The sequence below is a fragment of the Fukomys damarensis genome, unplaced genomic scaffold (genome assembly GCF_012274545.1).
Source record: "Fukomys damarensis isolate Sample0158 unplaced genomic scaffold, DMR_v1.0_HiC HiC_scaffold_10, whole genome shotgun sequence".
NCBI classification, from domain to species: domain Eukaryota; kingdom Metazoa; phylum Chordata; class Mammalia; order Rodentia; family Bathyergidae; genus Fukomys; species Fukomys damarensis.
The window spans coordinates 16,365,098-16,380,281 of record NW_022900922.1 but is presented as its reverse complement, the minus strand read 5'-3'; the positions used below and the strand labels follow the sequence as shown (position 1 = coordinate 16,380,281).

At 40.1% G+C, this 15,184-nt stretch overlaps 1 protein-coding gene across 1 annotated transcript in view; it reads right to left on the bottom strand.

The window, feature by feature from the left end:
* Window positions 1–15,184, bottom strand: part of Nup133 (nucleoporin 133) — a 56,940-nt gene that overhangs the window by 33,494 nt on the left and 8,262 nt on the right. Inside the window, exons 3-11 of the mRNA XM_010621913.2 lie at window positions 14,299–14,402; window positions 12,369–12,476; window positions 10,682–10,816; window positions 9,089–9,259; window positions 7,645–7,800; window positions 7,105–7,175; window positions 5,854–6,001; window positions 2,484–2,631; window positions 1,486–1,643 (exon numbers count right to left, since the gene is read on the bottom strand). Coding sequence (XP_010620215.1) covers window positions 1,486–1,643; window positions 2,484–2,631; window positions 5,854–6,001; window positions 7,105–7,175; window positions 7,645–7,800; window positions 9,089–9,259; window positions 10,682–10,816; window positions 12,369–12,476; window positions 14,299–14,402 — 1,199 coding nt within the window. The remainder of the gene's footprint in view (window positions 1–1,485; window positions 1,644–2,483; window positions 2,632–5,853; window positions 6,002–7,104; window positions 7,176–7,644; window positions 7,801–9,088; window positions 9,260–10,681; window positions 10,817–12,368; window positions 12,477–14,298; window positions 14,403–15,184) is intronic.

Genomic DNA, 15,184 nt, shown 5'->3' with positions numbered 1-15,184 from the left:
CTCCCAAGGGCTAGAATTACAGGCATGTGCCACCATACTTGGTTGCAAGTCACTTAACTCTGAATTACAAAAATATACTATATCACATACTATTTAAAATGGAACATACTCCAAACAGTATTATTTCTAGACTCCAGTAAAAGGTTAAAAAATGAAAATAAAAAGCCAGGCACAGAGGTACATATCTATAATCTCAGCACTGTGGGATGCTGAGGCAGAGGATCACAAGTTTGAGCCCACCTTGAGCAACTTAGCAAGCCCTTGACTCATGAAATAAAAAGGGCTGTGGCCCTGGGTTCACTCCTCAACAGCAGAGAGACTGAGATGGGAGGGGAGGGGACAGGAGGGACTAAAATAGTGCAGGGAGGAGACAGGAGGGAAGGACAAAGAAGGGAGATCTTAGTTACAGATGGACAGGCCCTGAGGGGTTAAGGACAGCGCAGAAGGAAGGCTTCAGGGCACAACTATTCAGATGCAGTTTCCTGAGATCCAACCACAGGAAGAACCACACTGAGAAGCATCTTTCAGAGTCACTGAAGGATGTGGGATGACAAACTCAGACATTAAAGGAAAATGAGCTAAGTATGTCATATACTCCAACAATCAGAAGAAGTCAACTGTGACGTAGGAAATGCAATCAGTACATTACTAGACTCAGCAAACCAAAAAAATATTCAAATTATCATTATAATAGGGAACATTTCCACCTGCCTTACAAGCACAAGGACCCGAGTTCGATTCCAGAGTACCAAAAAAAATAAAAAATAAAAAAAATAAATAAATAAAACATTTATATTGGTATGGCAAAGACAGGCAAAGGAATATAAGTTACCCCAAACCTTCATCTTCTAAAATTGGTAACTCGGGAGATAGCAATATGCAAATATTGTTCAGAAATGCAGAGGAAAATAACTGAAGGAACAACTAAGAGACTTAAAAGCAGCTGTTCTGGGAAAGAGGACATAGGAATGAGGGAGATAAAAGAATTAATGTTTTTTGATGGGCACAGTGCTGCATGCCTATAATCTTAGCACACCAGGAGACTGAGGCAGGAGGATCACAAGTTTAGCTCAGTCCGGAGAACGACTTTGTAAGATTCTGTCTCGAAATTTTAAAGAAGGGCTTGGGATGTAGCTCAGTGCAAAGGCCCTGAGTTCAAAACCTAGTACTATAAAAAAAAAAAAAAAAAAAAAAAAGGTTAGAGATTTAGCTTAATGGTACTGCACTTGCCTCACAAGCGCAAGGTTCTGAGATAGATCCTCAGTACCAAATAAAGGAATGTTTTCTTCCCAAATCTTTATAAACTGGCTTATGTGAAACATTTGTGTGAAATAGTCTTATAAAAACAAAAGTTAAGCTAGGGATTTAGCTCAGTGGTTCCGCTGCCTACCTTGCAAGCGCAAGGTCCTGAGTTCAATCCCTGGTACAAAACAAAACAAAACGAACCAAAAAAAAAAGTTAAAACATCTTAAGAAATCACTCAACCTCATTGCCTGGTCCAGCGACTGAAGAGGCCAAGGACTCCTCCATGTCTTCTGCTAGGAGGGATACACTTTCCCTTGATGTGATGGACACTAAGCCACTGTTTCTAGAGAAGAGGATGGGAACACTGCCACAGGAGCCAGCCCCCAAAATGCCATCTCCTAGAAAGAAAACAAATACATCTTTCTGAAATCTACTATCCTGAGCAGAAAAGTCATGACTTTTTCCTTTACAGTACTTTTTTCCTTTACAGTATTACTCAGCTTTTAAATTCCAGAATCAAATCAAGTACCTGCTGCTATATGAAGCAGACTCTGTGTCCTACTACTTTTTAAAGACAAGAAAAGCTGTTCTTTCAAGACAGCAGGGAGTACAGCAAACCTTTAGAGAAAATCTTTATCCTGCATGACTCACAATAGCAGCTTTTCCAATCCTGCAGCATCTTTTTCCTAAATTGATTGTGCCTACTAGGTCAGCCAGGGGGCAAGGTGCCTACGCTTGCTGAGCAACTTGGTAACGTCTTACCCATCTGTCCTTCAGGCTCTTGGCCTGCGACAAGAAACACACAGCTCCTTTCCCAACTGTCCTCTGTGCAATCCCTTAGATAAATACCCTAATTATTCACCTGGCTTCTCTACATTCCTGCCTAGCCCCCAACTTCAGCCATGCCTAAGTCTGCACCTGGACTCCTTTTGCAGGTTCTGGAAAAACTGGTTTATAGAATGAATATCAATTCAGAAACTAATCAGGCAGGATAAGCAATTACTTCTCTTAATATCATTTTTGTTTTTGTTTCCTCACAAGGGAAAATGTTATTATTTTTGCCCATAAATATAAATGTTTGGGAATCTATCATCATTTTGACTTCTCAGTAGGGCTGTGACATCAGCTGCTGCCTACGTGGTATTAGATGCTTGAAGATGTCATGCCTGAAGCCACAGGTATGGAAAGAGATTGACCAGTGAGCTCCCCGACCATGCTTTCTAAAACTGCTACCGTACCTTGTGCATTGAAGACAATTTTCTCCTGAGGAAGAGAAAATTTCCCAGTTCCTGTGGAGCATACATAGATGGCACTTTCAGTGTACAGACAGGCAATCTGGTTCGAGAAGTCAGGGACCATCAATCGACACATAATCAGGTCTTCAGACTGAAAGTTAAAATTAGAATTATATTTAGTGAGAATGGAAACAAAACTGCTTGTATGATTTTATAATCATATTTTTATATACTATCCCATAAAAAGGATAAAATGTTAATTCACTGATTCTCCTCATGAAAATCTAAACATTGCCCATGATACAATCAGTTTACAGAAGCTGCTATGGTCTGAAGAACTGTGTTCCCCCGAGATTCTCATGTTGAAACCTACCTCATAGCGATGGTATTGTGGGGGCAGAGGGGTGTGATTAGGTCATCAGGGCTCTGCCCTAATGGATGGGATTAGACCCCATGTAAAACAGGCGAGCAAACCTTTTTGCCCCTCCCCATGTGAGGCTGCAGCTAGAAGGCGCTTTCTGTGAAAACCAGTACTAAACCTGCTGGTGCCTTGATCTTAGACTTCTAGCCTCCAGAACTGTGTGAATTAACACTGTTAATTAATTACCCATCTCAGGTATTTATAAATATCCTAAATTGACTAAGATGAACATCAATTAGAAAAATCATTTGTTAGATATCCCATGTTCCTGGATAGGCAGAACCAATATAGTCAAAATAGCTACAGACCTGCCAAAACTGATATATAGATTTAATGTAATTTCAATCAAAATACCAACAGTACTCTTCATGAATCTAGAGAAAACAATCCAAAAATTCATATGAAAATAGAAAAGACCCAGAAGAGCAAAAGCAATTCTGGGTAACAATAGCAAAGTAGGAGGCATCATGATCCTAGATTATAAGTCATATTACAAAGCTACAGTGATAAAAACAGCATGGTACTATCACAAAAACAGAAAGATGGGTCAATGGAACAGAATACAGAAAGCAGAAACAACCCCAGATACATTAAACTATTTGATCATCACCAAAGGGGCCAAAAACATGCAATGGAAGAAAGTGTCCTTCACAAATGGTGCTGAAAACTGAATATCCACAAATAGATTTAATTCTAGACCTATGTGTTTTACCACGTACTAAACAAAAATCAAAATGGATCAAAGACCTAAATGTTAAAACAGAAATACTTAATCTGCTGGAAGATAAAATAGGTACAACTCTTGAAGACACAGCTGTAAGCAAGGACTTTCTGAACAGAACCCCAATGACACAAGAAATAACACCAGGATTCAACAAAATGGGATCATACCAAATTAAAAAATTTTTGCACAACAAAGGAAACACCCAACAGGTGAAGAGAGAGCCTGCAGAATGGGAAAAAAATTTTTGCCAGCTATTCCTCAGACAGAGGACTAACATCTAGAATATACAAAGAATTAAAAAAAAAAAATCAGACCTCCCAAAATAAAAGACCTAATCAAAAGATGGGCATCTGAAATGGATACTTTGCAGAAGTACACATGGCCAATAAAAACATGAAAAAATGTTCAACACCACTGGGCATTAAAGAAATCAAAATTAAAACAATATTGAGATGTCACCTTCCTCCAGAAACAATGGCTATCATTACAAAATAAAGTAATAACAAATGCTGGAGAGGCTACAAGGAAAAAGGAACCTTCTATATTTTGGTGGGAATCTAAACAACCACTATGAAAATCCCTCAAAAAACTAAAACTAGAAATTCCATTTGACTGAGCTAGTACCCTTCTAGTAATCTTCCTGAAAGAGTTAAAGTCATTACATTATAGTGATACAGACATATCTGTGTTTATAGCAGCATAATTTATAATCGCCACAATTGGAAACAGCCTATATGCCCATCAACAAGTGAATGGATAAAGAAAATATGTCATTTAAAGAGTACTACTCTGCCATAAAGAAGGATAAACCTGAGTCATTTGTAGGAAAATGGATGCACCTCAAGACCATAATGTGAAGTGAAATAAATAAGACACAAGTTTAAATATCACATAGTTTCTCTTATATGAGAAACCCAAAAAACAAATAAAGAGCAAAATAAAGTACAGATAGCAGGAAGCAGAACAATCTTTTTCAAATGGGAAGGGGAATATGCAGAGAGTAGGGAAGAAAAGAAAAAAGGATTTTAGAAAGACCTGAAGAAAAAAAGGAAATAGAGCCTTTTCATATGGGAAGGGGTTCAAGAGTTAGAGGGAACAGGGAGAGATGAGAGGGGAAAAAGAACAAAAAAGAATTGAGATGCGTTATGTACATGTACAAACTTCCCATAATAAATGTAATTACTGTACTTAAAAAAATACTCATAAAAGAAATGAAAAAATAATTTGTTGAGTTGCAAATAACAGCAAGTCTTGAAAATATATGCCTAGTGTTAGATTATAACTAGACACCCAAATCAAATGTAAGAAATGAAGAGAAAACTTTCATTCATTATTTATCTTAAAATTGGCAAACATTTATCATCACTGATAAGCTTTTTGATTCTGTATTCTACTATACTGTCAAGATATCAAACACAAGCTTATGCTTAGCACATGGGAGGTCCTAGATTCAATACCCAACACCAAAAGATACCAAGCACAAAAATAAAACAAACCAGTAAATTTTTTCCACATGTAAATCAGTGGAAGAAATAGAAATACGTACATTAAATGACATTCTCATATTTTTTTTCACATTGTTTTCTTTATACCCCTCTACACTTTCTGAAAAATTTTTCCTGTACTGAGTATATTTTTCTTTTACAATTCAAACACTCGGTAAGGTTTAATTCCACTTGAAATAAAAGAATAAATCAAGATTTGCTTATGGGATTCAGTGAAATGAGCCATATTGAGAACAGGACTTAACAGAATTAGACAACACACGAAGTTAAATGAAATGACAAAGAGCTGTCCAGACTCTCCCTCGCGCATGTCAGAGCTCAGGAACAGCTCCATCAGTGAGATGCACACAGAACACTGATGAGATACACTGTGGTTGCCTACATACAATTCCTTGGGCACACGGGGATTTTTCTAATGTCAGGTTCAAAAGTGAACCCCAACTCCCAGCAGGCATCTTCCTTACTTTTATCTTTCAGCTTTTCACCAAAATTTCCTATACTTATATTCAATACAGAAATGACAATTCCGCCCCAGAGTAACAGCAGTAGAAACAGACTGCATGAGGCTTAGCTCTTTAGAACTAAGTCTGGGCAAGGGAATGAATGAAACAGCAAAACCAGAAAGCAATCTACCTTAAACTATTTCTAAGCCCCGAAGATAAACCTCAGGGGGAAAAAAAACCAAACAACTTTATATGTTAGCCACCTTGCAATTTAACTTACCTGAAAAGGTGGGTTATGCTGAGTGACTTCCACAGTAACTGCATCTGACACCTGGCAGCCATTATCTTCCACTGTTATCAGAGAGTAATAGACGAGGCAAGGACTATCTGCCGGATGCCATGCTGCTGCCAAAATTAGGAGCCCATCACTAGTCAAGAAAAAAGAAAAGTCTAAGCTCTGTTCAGAGCACACAGGCATTCTGTGGAATGCCTGCATCACTCTCTCTAGCATAAACAACTGCTGCCTGCTACACAGGTGACACTGAAGACAGGAGACCCAGGGCAGCATTCCTGAGTGTCTCTTGTCCACCCTCAATCTGCCTCCAAATCTGAAAACTGAGGCCCACAATGGGCAACATCTGAGCAGCAGTCTTGTTTCTAAAAGTCTGACAAATGGAATCAGGCAAACTGCATCTAAGCAAAATGCTTGCATAAGTAAGCGAACACTATTATTTTTACTTCCTTGGCAGCTTTTGTAAGGTTTTAAAAATGTAGGAAGAGGCATACTAACAGTCTCAACAGCCCAAGAGAATGACACAGCAGGACGACAATCCCATAACCCATGGAGCATGCAATATATGTCCCAGTATGGCAAAAGCAAAGTAGGAGCCACTGTAAACTGTCACACTGGACTCATGAGCATCCTCATGGTAGCCAGGCTATGAATGTTTTTTAAAGTACATGTGACCTTTATCAGGGTAAAAACTTTATTAAACTAACCTGGACTCGTACATACCACTTTTCTAAAAAGAAACACCCTCTGAGCGTAAACCATGATTAGTTCTAACTTGTCTACAAAGACAAAACCTCACCCATTCTTTCTCCTTGTAGCTTAGCCACCACAAACTACAGGCTTTCTAGAGCTCATTCAGCAACAGAAAGGGCACCTGAGACAAGGAGCAGCTGTCTCCAAGGAAAGCAAGACAGACCTTAGCTCAGGTACCCACAGGGCTGGAAGGATGGACTCTCAGTGTTGCCTGCGGACAATGTGAAGATAAGCTGCTTGGCTGGGGCTCTCACAGGAAGAAAACCAAGAAAAGAACATACCATTCAAGACTGAGACATGCTCCCATTGCCAAGTGAACTAGCATGGCTAGATAAAGAAGAACAAGGCCACTGGCTTAACAGTATGAAAAGATTAGCACCAGAAGAGCAGACAACAAGCTTGCTCATCATTTTACCTTAGAGATAAACTTATTTTCTAAACTGATATCTAATCTCACCTCTTTAGGACAAAACAATAATTGCTTACCAATTTTGCTTCAAGTCCAAATACTGAATGTTGACCCCTTCTTTAATAATTTCATAGTTACTCTCAGATCCCTAAATGGAAAAATAAAAAAGTGAGGTCCCGAGCATAGAAGTCTTTCTTCCCGCCTGTGTATCCCCAGAACTTGATGAAGTTCCACATCTATGGTGGCTCTTGCATGTCTGAAGGAGAAAAGCATACACCTGATAGAAAATTGTTAAGCAAAAAATCAGTGAGCTCCAATACAGCTAGGACTGAACATCCCACATCTGCTCTGTGATGGCTGTGCACTGTCTATCCATTTAAATGTGTTAGAATAAGCTGGGCGTGGTGGCGCACGCCTGTAATCCCAGCACTCAGGAGGCTGAGGCAGGAGGATCGCTGTGAGTTTGAAACCAGCCTGGGCTACATAGTGAGTTCCAAGTCAGTCTCAACAACATAGTGAGACCCTGTCTCAAAAAAAAAAAATGTGTTAGAATAAACAAGGAACAAGCATCATACAATCGACAATGTGAATCAGAGATGAATGTTACTGGTCCTCACCCAAATAGCATCAGTTATATTTTCCTTCAGAACTCTGTGTAAATCCCAACTGTATGTTAGCTTTTCTGAGGAATCATCCAATTCCCATTTATTGACATTTGAGCTTGTCAGGCTGTAGAAGCTCGACCTTCTTCTGTCCCAGAGAACACCTGCAAGCTGTTGGAGAGAAAGAAATGCACAAGGAGTATCAGGGCTCTATTACTGGATCGCTAAAGAAAGCAATGACAGAAAGCAGTCAGAAGCAAGACAAACTTTGTAAAGTGTCTAGACCATAGGAGAGAAGGAAGAATATGATACATTTGTTAGACATGATAAGCTTTAGGGTCACAGAAAATTAAAGAAGCAGATGACAAGACCTGCCTGAAATAAGAAAGAAACAGCCTAGTGCCCAAATATCCATTAGCTGATGGACAGATAAAGATGTGGTTTTTTTATACAATGGAGTACTACTCTGCTATAAAGAAGGACGAGCTTAAGACATTTATAGATAAATGGAGGGCTGGGGATTTAGCTCAGTGGTTCTGCCACCTGCCTCACAAGCACAAGGACCCAAGTTCAACCCCCGGTACCCCCAAAAAAGAAGCTAAATGCAAGCACCTTGAGAACATACTCTGAAGTGAAATAAATTGGACACACACATTCAAATATTGCACACATTCAAATACTGCATTGTCTCTCTGGTATAAAATTAAAAGTGGAAATATAAACTAAAATGTATAATACACATTGGGAAATGGGAAGAAAATGTTCAAATGAGAAGGGGAACAAGGGAGGACGGGAAGGGAAAGAAAGGACAAGAAAATAGAAGGGAAAAATATAAACAAAGCTCATATATAAGGAGGGGAAGAAGGGTTAAAAGGAGAGGGAAATGGGAAAAAAGAAGCAGCAAGATATATCATGTGCAGTAGTACAAATTCCCTATGATGAATTTTATCATTATGCATATCTAAAATGTACCAATAAATGTTTTACTTCAAAGAAAAAAAAGCTGTGCTTCAGATACAGACAGGCTGGGCATGATTTCTACTCTTGCACTGAGCAGCCAAGCAACCTCAGCCTCCTCTAGGCTGCTTCCACAGCAGAAAACTGCAGGGAAAGTTTCTGCTTTACAGTTACCAGAGTGGTTACACAAGAGACACAGAGCACCTAGCAGGGCACTCCATAAAGTTCCCATCAGTTCCCATCATCCTCCTTGCTCTCAGCTGAGCACAAGCAATACCAGCCCCAGGTCCAGATATGCCATCCACACCGATAGTTGGAGGCAAAGGAGAGAAGACACACTTCAAGTCAAGCCTTTTTAAAAAGCCAAATTAATTCTTCATCAACACATTAAATTTTATGGTATAGTTTTATTTCAGATGGATGCAATAATTTCATAGGAAACTATCAACTTACAGATTTAACTAAGAAATAAGCTTATAAAACAAGTATTTCACAAACTCACCATGAGATCACTACTAGGAGACAAAATTCCAAAAAGGGAAGAAACCTTTCGACCAATTCCTGACAGCATGCCTTGGCCCTGTGGCAGGACATGCTGATAAATCCTTCCAGAGCTTTCAGGTATCAACCGAATTAGTTGACTTCCCGCTGAGGCCAATATAAAACATCCTCCCTATGGAGAAACACTGTTGAGATTAGTTCAGTTAAGCACCTAACACTAAGACAAAGAAAAGTAACAAGACATGTTTTCTTTGTTACAGAGAAAAACCATCCCCACCTTAATTCTAAAAGAATAAAAAGGCACCATGTTATTTAATTAAAATAATCTACCTCACAATCTAACTTGGCATAATTAATTCTACACAGAAAAACTCTTGTAGCTTAAAAAGTTAATTTTTTAAAAATTCTGATTTTTAAATTGAAGTTCATCATATTGCAGGTTCAACAAGTCATATTTTATTTCTTTGGTAAACCTGCAGAATGACACAAGTGCTCATCTTGCATAGTGCCTGAGTTTCTTAACTACTCATAAAACGTTTCTAAAACAAATGAGCAGCACTTGTTACCAGCTGATAATGACATTCTGGAGTCCCACGCTGTAGCAGACATCCCTGCCCAGGACCAGCAGGCTGCAATAGCACCAGCTTCTTGCTTCCGCTTCTTTAGGCTGCATTATATTAGAAGTCTGACCAAAGCCTACATGATTCACATGGGCACATTAGATGGCACAGCTGCTCAAACAGAGCTCCTCTGCCAGTGGCTGCTGTGGAGACCTAAGTCCTGGTCTGTGAAGTTGCAGGGCCTGTTGAGTTAACTTCCAGCTGAAGTCAGCTTGACCCCAATTAAATTCTTTTCCCTGAATTACAGCTTCCCTTACTGACCTGATGGGTCGCTGGTTACTTATGACCCAGGCCTAGTCCCCTTTTGTTCTCTCCTGCAAGAAAGTAGTGTCTCCCTTTTTATAGCTCTACCAGATGCCTCACATATTATTACCAGATGTCTCATGAATACCCTGCACTCCCTCTTCCCACACTCGTAATCAATACATACTGGAAGTCAGAGCAGCGTAAGCTGAGCCCAGACCCAGATTTGTCTTCAACTCTTGCTTCTGCATCTTTCTTTTGTTCTTTCTCACTTTCTCACTTGCGTCATGTTGACTTGCAGGAGTTTGAGACTCATGGCTGGGGTTCCTCATACCATGCAGGGGCCCCCTTTGTCTAGACAAGTGATAGTGAACCTATGGTACGTGTGCTACAGCAGGCATGCAGAGGCCTTTCTGTCAGAATGAGAGCCAAGTTGCCCTAGCATTGCCCCAGCAGCCAAGCACGCAGGTTTAATTGTAGTGTTGGCATTTTGCTCTAAGTAAATGAGTTTAGGGTTACAGTTTACCACCTAACTGGTATAGCTGCTTTCTAAAAGGTTCACCATCACTAGTATAGTTCAAATTGCAGGCCCTCACATTCTTCTTCTTGTCTCCTGCTGGTCATTCCCAGTCTATACAACCATTCAGAACCCACATTTCTGGTCATTCAAACTTCACTACCAATCCAAGTCACAGCTTTCCCATTAGTATGTAGGAATATCTGCCACATACCTGCACTGCTGTTAGGAATCTGCACATTCTGTCACCCCCCAAGTCCACAAACGTCTCTGTGTAGGTGTCCTCCCCAGCAAGGCTTGGCCAGTAGCGAATGGACCCTTCTCGGGTGGCAACCATGACAGCAACAGCCTTGAAACAAAACCACAGCATAGTAAGCAATCAACAAAAGGCCTCAACCCTGTGAGTCTATGACACTGACAAAATCAGAAATAGAACTCTTGGGTCAGGAATTTAGCTCAGCGGTTCTGACACCTGCCTCACAAGCGCAAGGACCCGTGTTTGAACCCTGATACCAAAAAAAAAAGAACTCTTTAAAACTATAGTTTTTAAATTATCAAACATGCCCAGGCACGGTGGTACACGCCTGTAATCCCAGCACTTGGGAGACTAAGGCAGGAGAATCATTGTGAGCTCAAGGCCAGCCTGAACTACATAGTAAATGCCTGTCTCAAAAAACCAAAATAGGGCCAGGGATTTAGCTCAGTGGTACTGTGCCTGCTTCTCCAGCACAAGGTCCTAAATTCTATTTCGGGCATGGCAAAAAACAAAAAAACACAACACAACACAGTATAATATAATAATCAAACAGTGACACTGGTGTTTCCATGGTTGAACACGTCTGTGAATTCTGATGCACGGATTAGCGTAACTAACCTCAAGAAAGATCAATTTCCCTCAAAACTTCCCAGTAATTATATTATCCCTTGACAGTCACATACCTTTCTTCATCCTAACTCAGCCACTGTTTCTACCAGTGTTTTTCTGTCTCTTTGAGAACATCAAACAATGAGACCATACAAAAAATAACCACTGATGCTGGCCTTTAACTTGGCTTACTGTATCTGTGATCCTTCAGATCATGCAGACATCAGCACTTCCTTGCAAACAGTGGTTTCCAACCTTTCTACCACCAGGTACAACTTTCATGGAAGCTAATTTTTTCCAGGGCTTGGCGGAGGGTGGTTTGGTGATCAAATTCTCATAAGGAACATGCAACCTTGATCTGCCACGTGCGCAGGTCACAGTAGGGTTCTTGCTCCTGTAAAAATCTATGCTGTCGCTGATCTGACAGGAGGGGGCTTGGGGATAAGGAAGGGGAGCTGGCTGTAAATACAGACGACACTTCATTTGCCCACCAATCACCTCCTACTGTGTGATCTGGTTTGTGTCTCAAAGTTTTCAATTTTGATCTTATTTTAACTTTAATATTAATTTTATCAATTTTTTTCTTTTATGAATCATGATTTGGTGATTTCTAAGAGCTCTGCCTAACATTACCTTATGACAACTTTTCTCTTGTTTTCTTCTAAAATTTTTACAATTTTACATTCAGAGCTATGATCCATTTCGAGTTAATCTGTGTAGTAGGTATGACGTTTAGAGGGATATTCAATTTTAAAAAATTACAGATGACCAATTGTTCTAACACCATTTACTGAAAAAACCATCCTTTCTCCCCTAAAGAGCTTCTGCACCTGTTGAAGACCACTGGCCAACTTCTATGGGCCTGTAAATGAGACTTTGTTCTGTCCCACATACCCATGTGTCCAACTCTGTCAGTGACATGGAGCTTTTTTTTCTGTAGCTTTAGTTATGTTTCAAAATTGGCTTGGGTGTTTCCTCCAATGTAGAATATTTTTATTTTGAAAAGTTTATTTCAATAAGCTTTTAAGTCACCTACCTGAACAGAATGTGCTTCTCCTGAGGTGGCAGAGTAAGAAACAGCCACCAGGTCAGCGCTCCAGGGGAAGTCACTAGGTGGCAGCTGAAGTTCTTTGCAAACAGATAACTGCAGAACAGACCCAAACAGAAAAACTTTTGCATAAAATCCAATTTTTTGGAATATGAATATGCATCTGACATCTCTATTTCCTTTCTGTGTATTCTACATTCTGATACATTTGCTGGAACTACCATGTTACAAATATTCTCTTCATAGCTCTTTCTGATCATGCTTTCAGTATTTACAATAAAGAATCTTAAGAGACACAGAAGCACAAAACTTATGAGTGAGGCTGGATTTTGAATAGCAATTAGTGTATTCTTCTGGGGCTAAAGAGCCTACAGATTGAGAAGTATTTAGGCTTCCTACAGACTTTCTCCATCTGGTTTTGATTCGTCTGATATTTAAAATTAGCAGGACCAAGGGTAATTACACCAACCTGCCCTGAAAATACTTAGCAGGGGCCAAAGATTTAGCTCAGTGGTGTTGCCGCCTGCCTTATAAGCACAAGGTCCAGAGTTCAATCCCAGGTACCACCCCCCACCAAAAAAATAAAGAAAAAAAGAAAATTATTCTTAACATTTAGCCAAGCATCAAGATCCAAGATGCTTCTGCTAACCAGGCATGGTGGTTAAACACCTGGAATCCCAGCATTTGAGAGGCTGAGGAGGGAGGATTACTGCAAGTTCAAGGCAATCCTGGGCTACACAGTGAGCTCAAGCTCAGCCTGAACTACATAGCAAGACCCTGTGTCAAAAGAGAAAAGAAAAAAAATCCCTTTGCTAAATCAGCATGCCCCTTGGTCTTCTCTCTCTTCTACTACTCCCAACTAAAAGAACAGTATTTAGGCAGCAGCAGTACAGAGGCCAACAAATGTGAAGTTTAGGTGAGCAGGAACCCTGAGTTCCAAGAGAACACAGGCCCAGAATAATGAGAGGTGCCAGAGACTCTGCACAGGGAAAAGTTGATGTGGGTAAGGTGCTAGACACAATGATGACCTACTGCCAGAAGCTCACACCTGAAAGCTCTCCCATCAACTGGCATCATTTTTCCTGTTCTATAAGCAATTCACCAAAATATAGTCTATCTTCTTAGAAATAAACACATTCTGACAGCTTACATGGACAGCATTATCTTAGATTTTTCTTAGGCCCAGTGACAGGCATCAAAGCCCATGAAAATTTGTCTCTAATTTATTAAATGTAAATAACATACATCTTGTCTAAGGACATTATTCTTATGCTAATTGTGCTGATACAAACATGGTAAATGTTCCTAAAGCCCACTGGACCTGCTGGAAGGAGGGTGGCAAGTACCAATCCACGAGGTGACATGGTACAAAGAGTGAGGACAACTCTGTGCCCAGAAGTGGCACATGCCAGAAGGTGAATGTTAGGGGAAGGAGAGGGCAAAAGCCCACTTTCCAGAAAAAAAGCTAAAATCACACAGAAAACTGTGCTAAGGATTGAATGAATGGAGCCTGAGGAGAAACGAGGGGCCATGTGACTCAGTGCTGAGCTTCACCTTCACTCTGAAGACAGTAACACCCTAAGGTTGTGTTCACTCACCTGGCTGTAGGGAGGGAATAAACTATAAATATTAATTTTTTAAAAATCATGAAAATAGGACCAGGATTTAGCTCAGAGGTGCCAATGCCTGCCTCACTAGCACAATGTTCCCAGTTTGATCCCCGGTGTAAAAAATATCATGAAAATAGGAGAAACTTTTCCTAGTACACAAACTTGGATGTGTGCTCAGTGTTTTCACAAATTCCCAAATGCCTATGTAGATTCAGACCACTGTCCTCCCAGCCCTAAAGAGGGAGGAGAAGATGCAGGATCCAGTGGTTCCCTACCCCTGTGGCCCATGAGCTCCCTGAAGAACACACCTTGGTGACAGGGGACAGGGTGATCTTCCAAACAAGGAGCTTCTCCTTGCAGACCAGGCAAGCCCATCCACCTTCGTCAATATGTACAGACAGCTGATCATCAACTAGGGCAGAAAAACGAGATACACAACCAATTTTAAATTGTGAATATGAATAATTGTTAAATCTCTTTATGCCAAAATCCTTTTTATTGCCCCTTGCTTTAACACAGGTAATAGAATCACACTTACAAAGATTAATTCACAATAAAAAAATATTTCTAGGGCCAGGTATGTAGCTCAGTGGCACATTGCCTAACTGGCAAGCTCAAGGTCCCGAGTTTGATCCCCGTACCAAAAAAAAAGGGGGGGGGCCAGGGTAGCTCAGTGGTTCCATCGCCTGCCTCACAAGTGCAAGGTTCTGAGTTTGATCCCAGGTACCAAAATACAAACAAACAAAAAAAATATAAACAAAAAGATTTCTTTTTCTTTTTTTTTGGGTACTGGGTATAGAACGCGGGCCCTTGCGCTTGTGAGGCAGACAGTGGAACCACTGAGCTAAATCCCCAGCCAACAAAAATATTTCTAAATGCTCTAGAACTATCAACAATCAAAACAAGAGATCCATTTAACTTTAATAATCACCTTTAGAAATGTATCAAAAAATTGTATTTTGACCTTGGTTTGACACACCTTTAATTTTTGTTATAAACATTTACATTCTACAAAAATATCTAAATATTATATTCTATAAGAAATAATTAATCCAGGCATGGTAGTGTACTCCTGTAACCCAGCACTCGGGGAGGCTGAGGCAGGAAGATCACAAGTTTGAGCCAACCCTAGGCAACTTAGTGACTTAGTGAGACTGTGTCTCAAAATAGGGAAAAAAAAAAAAAAAAAAAGAA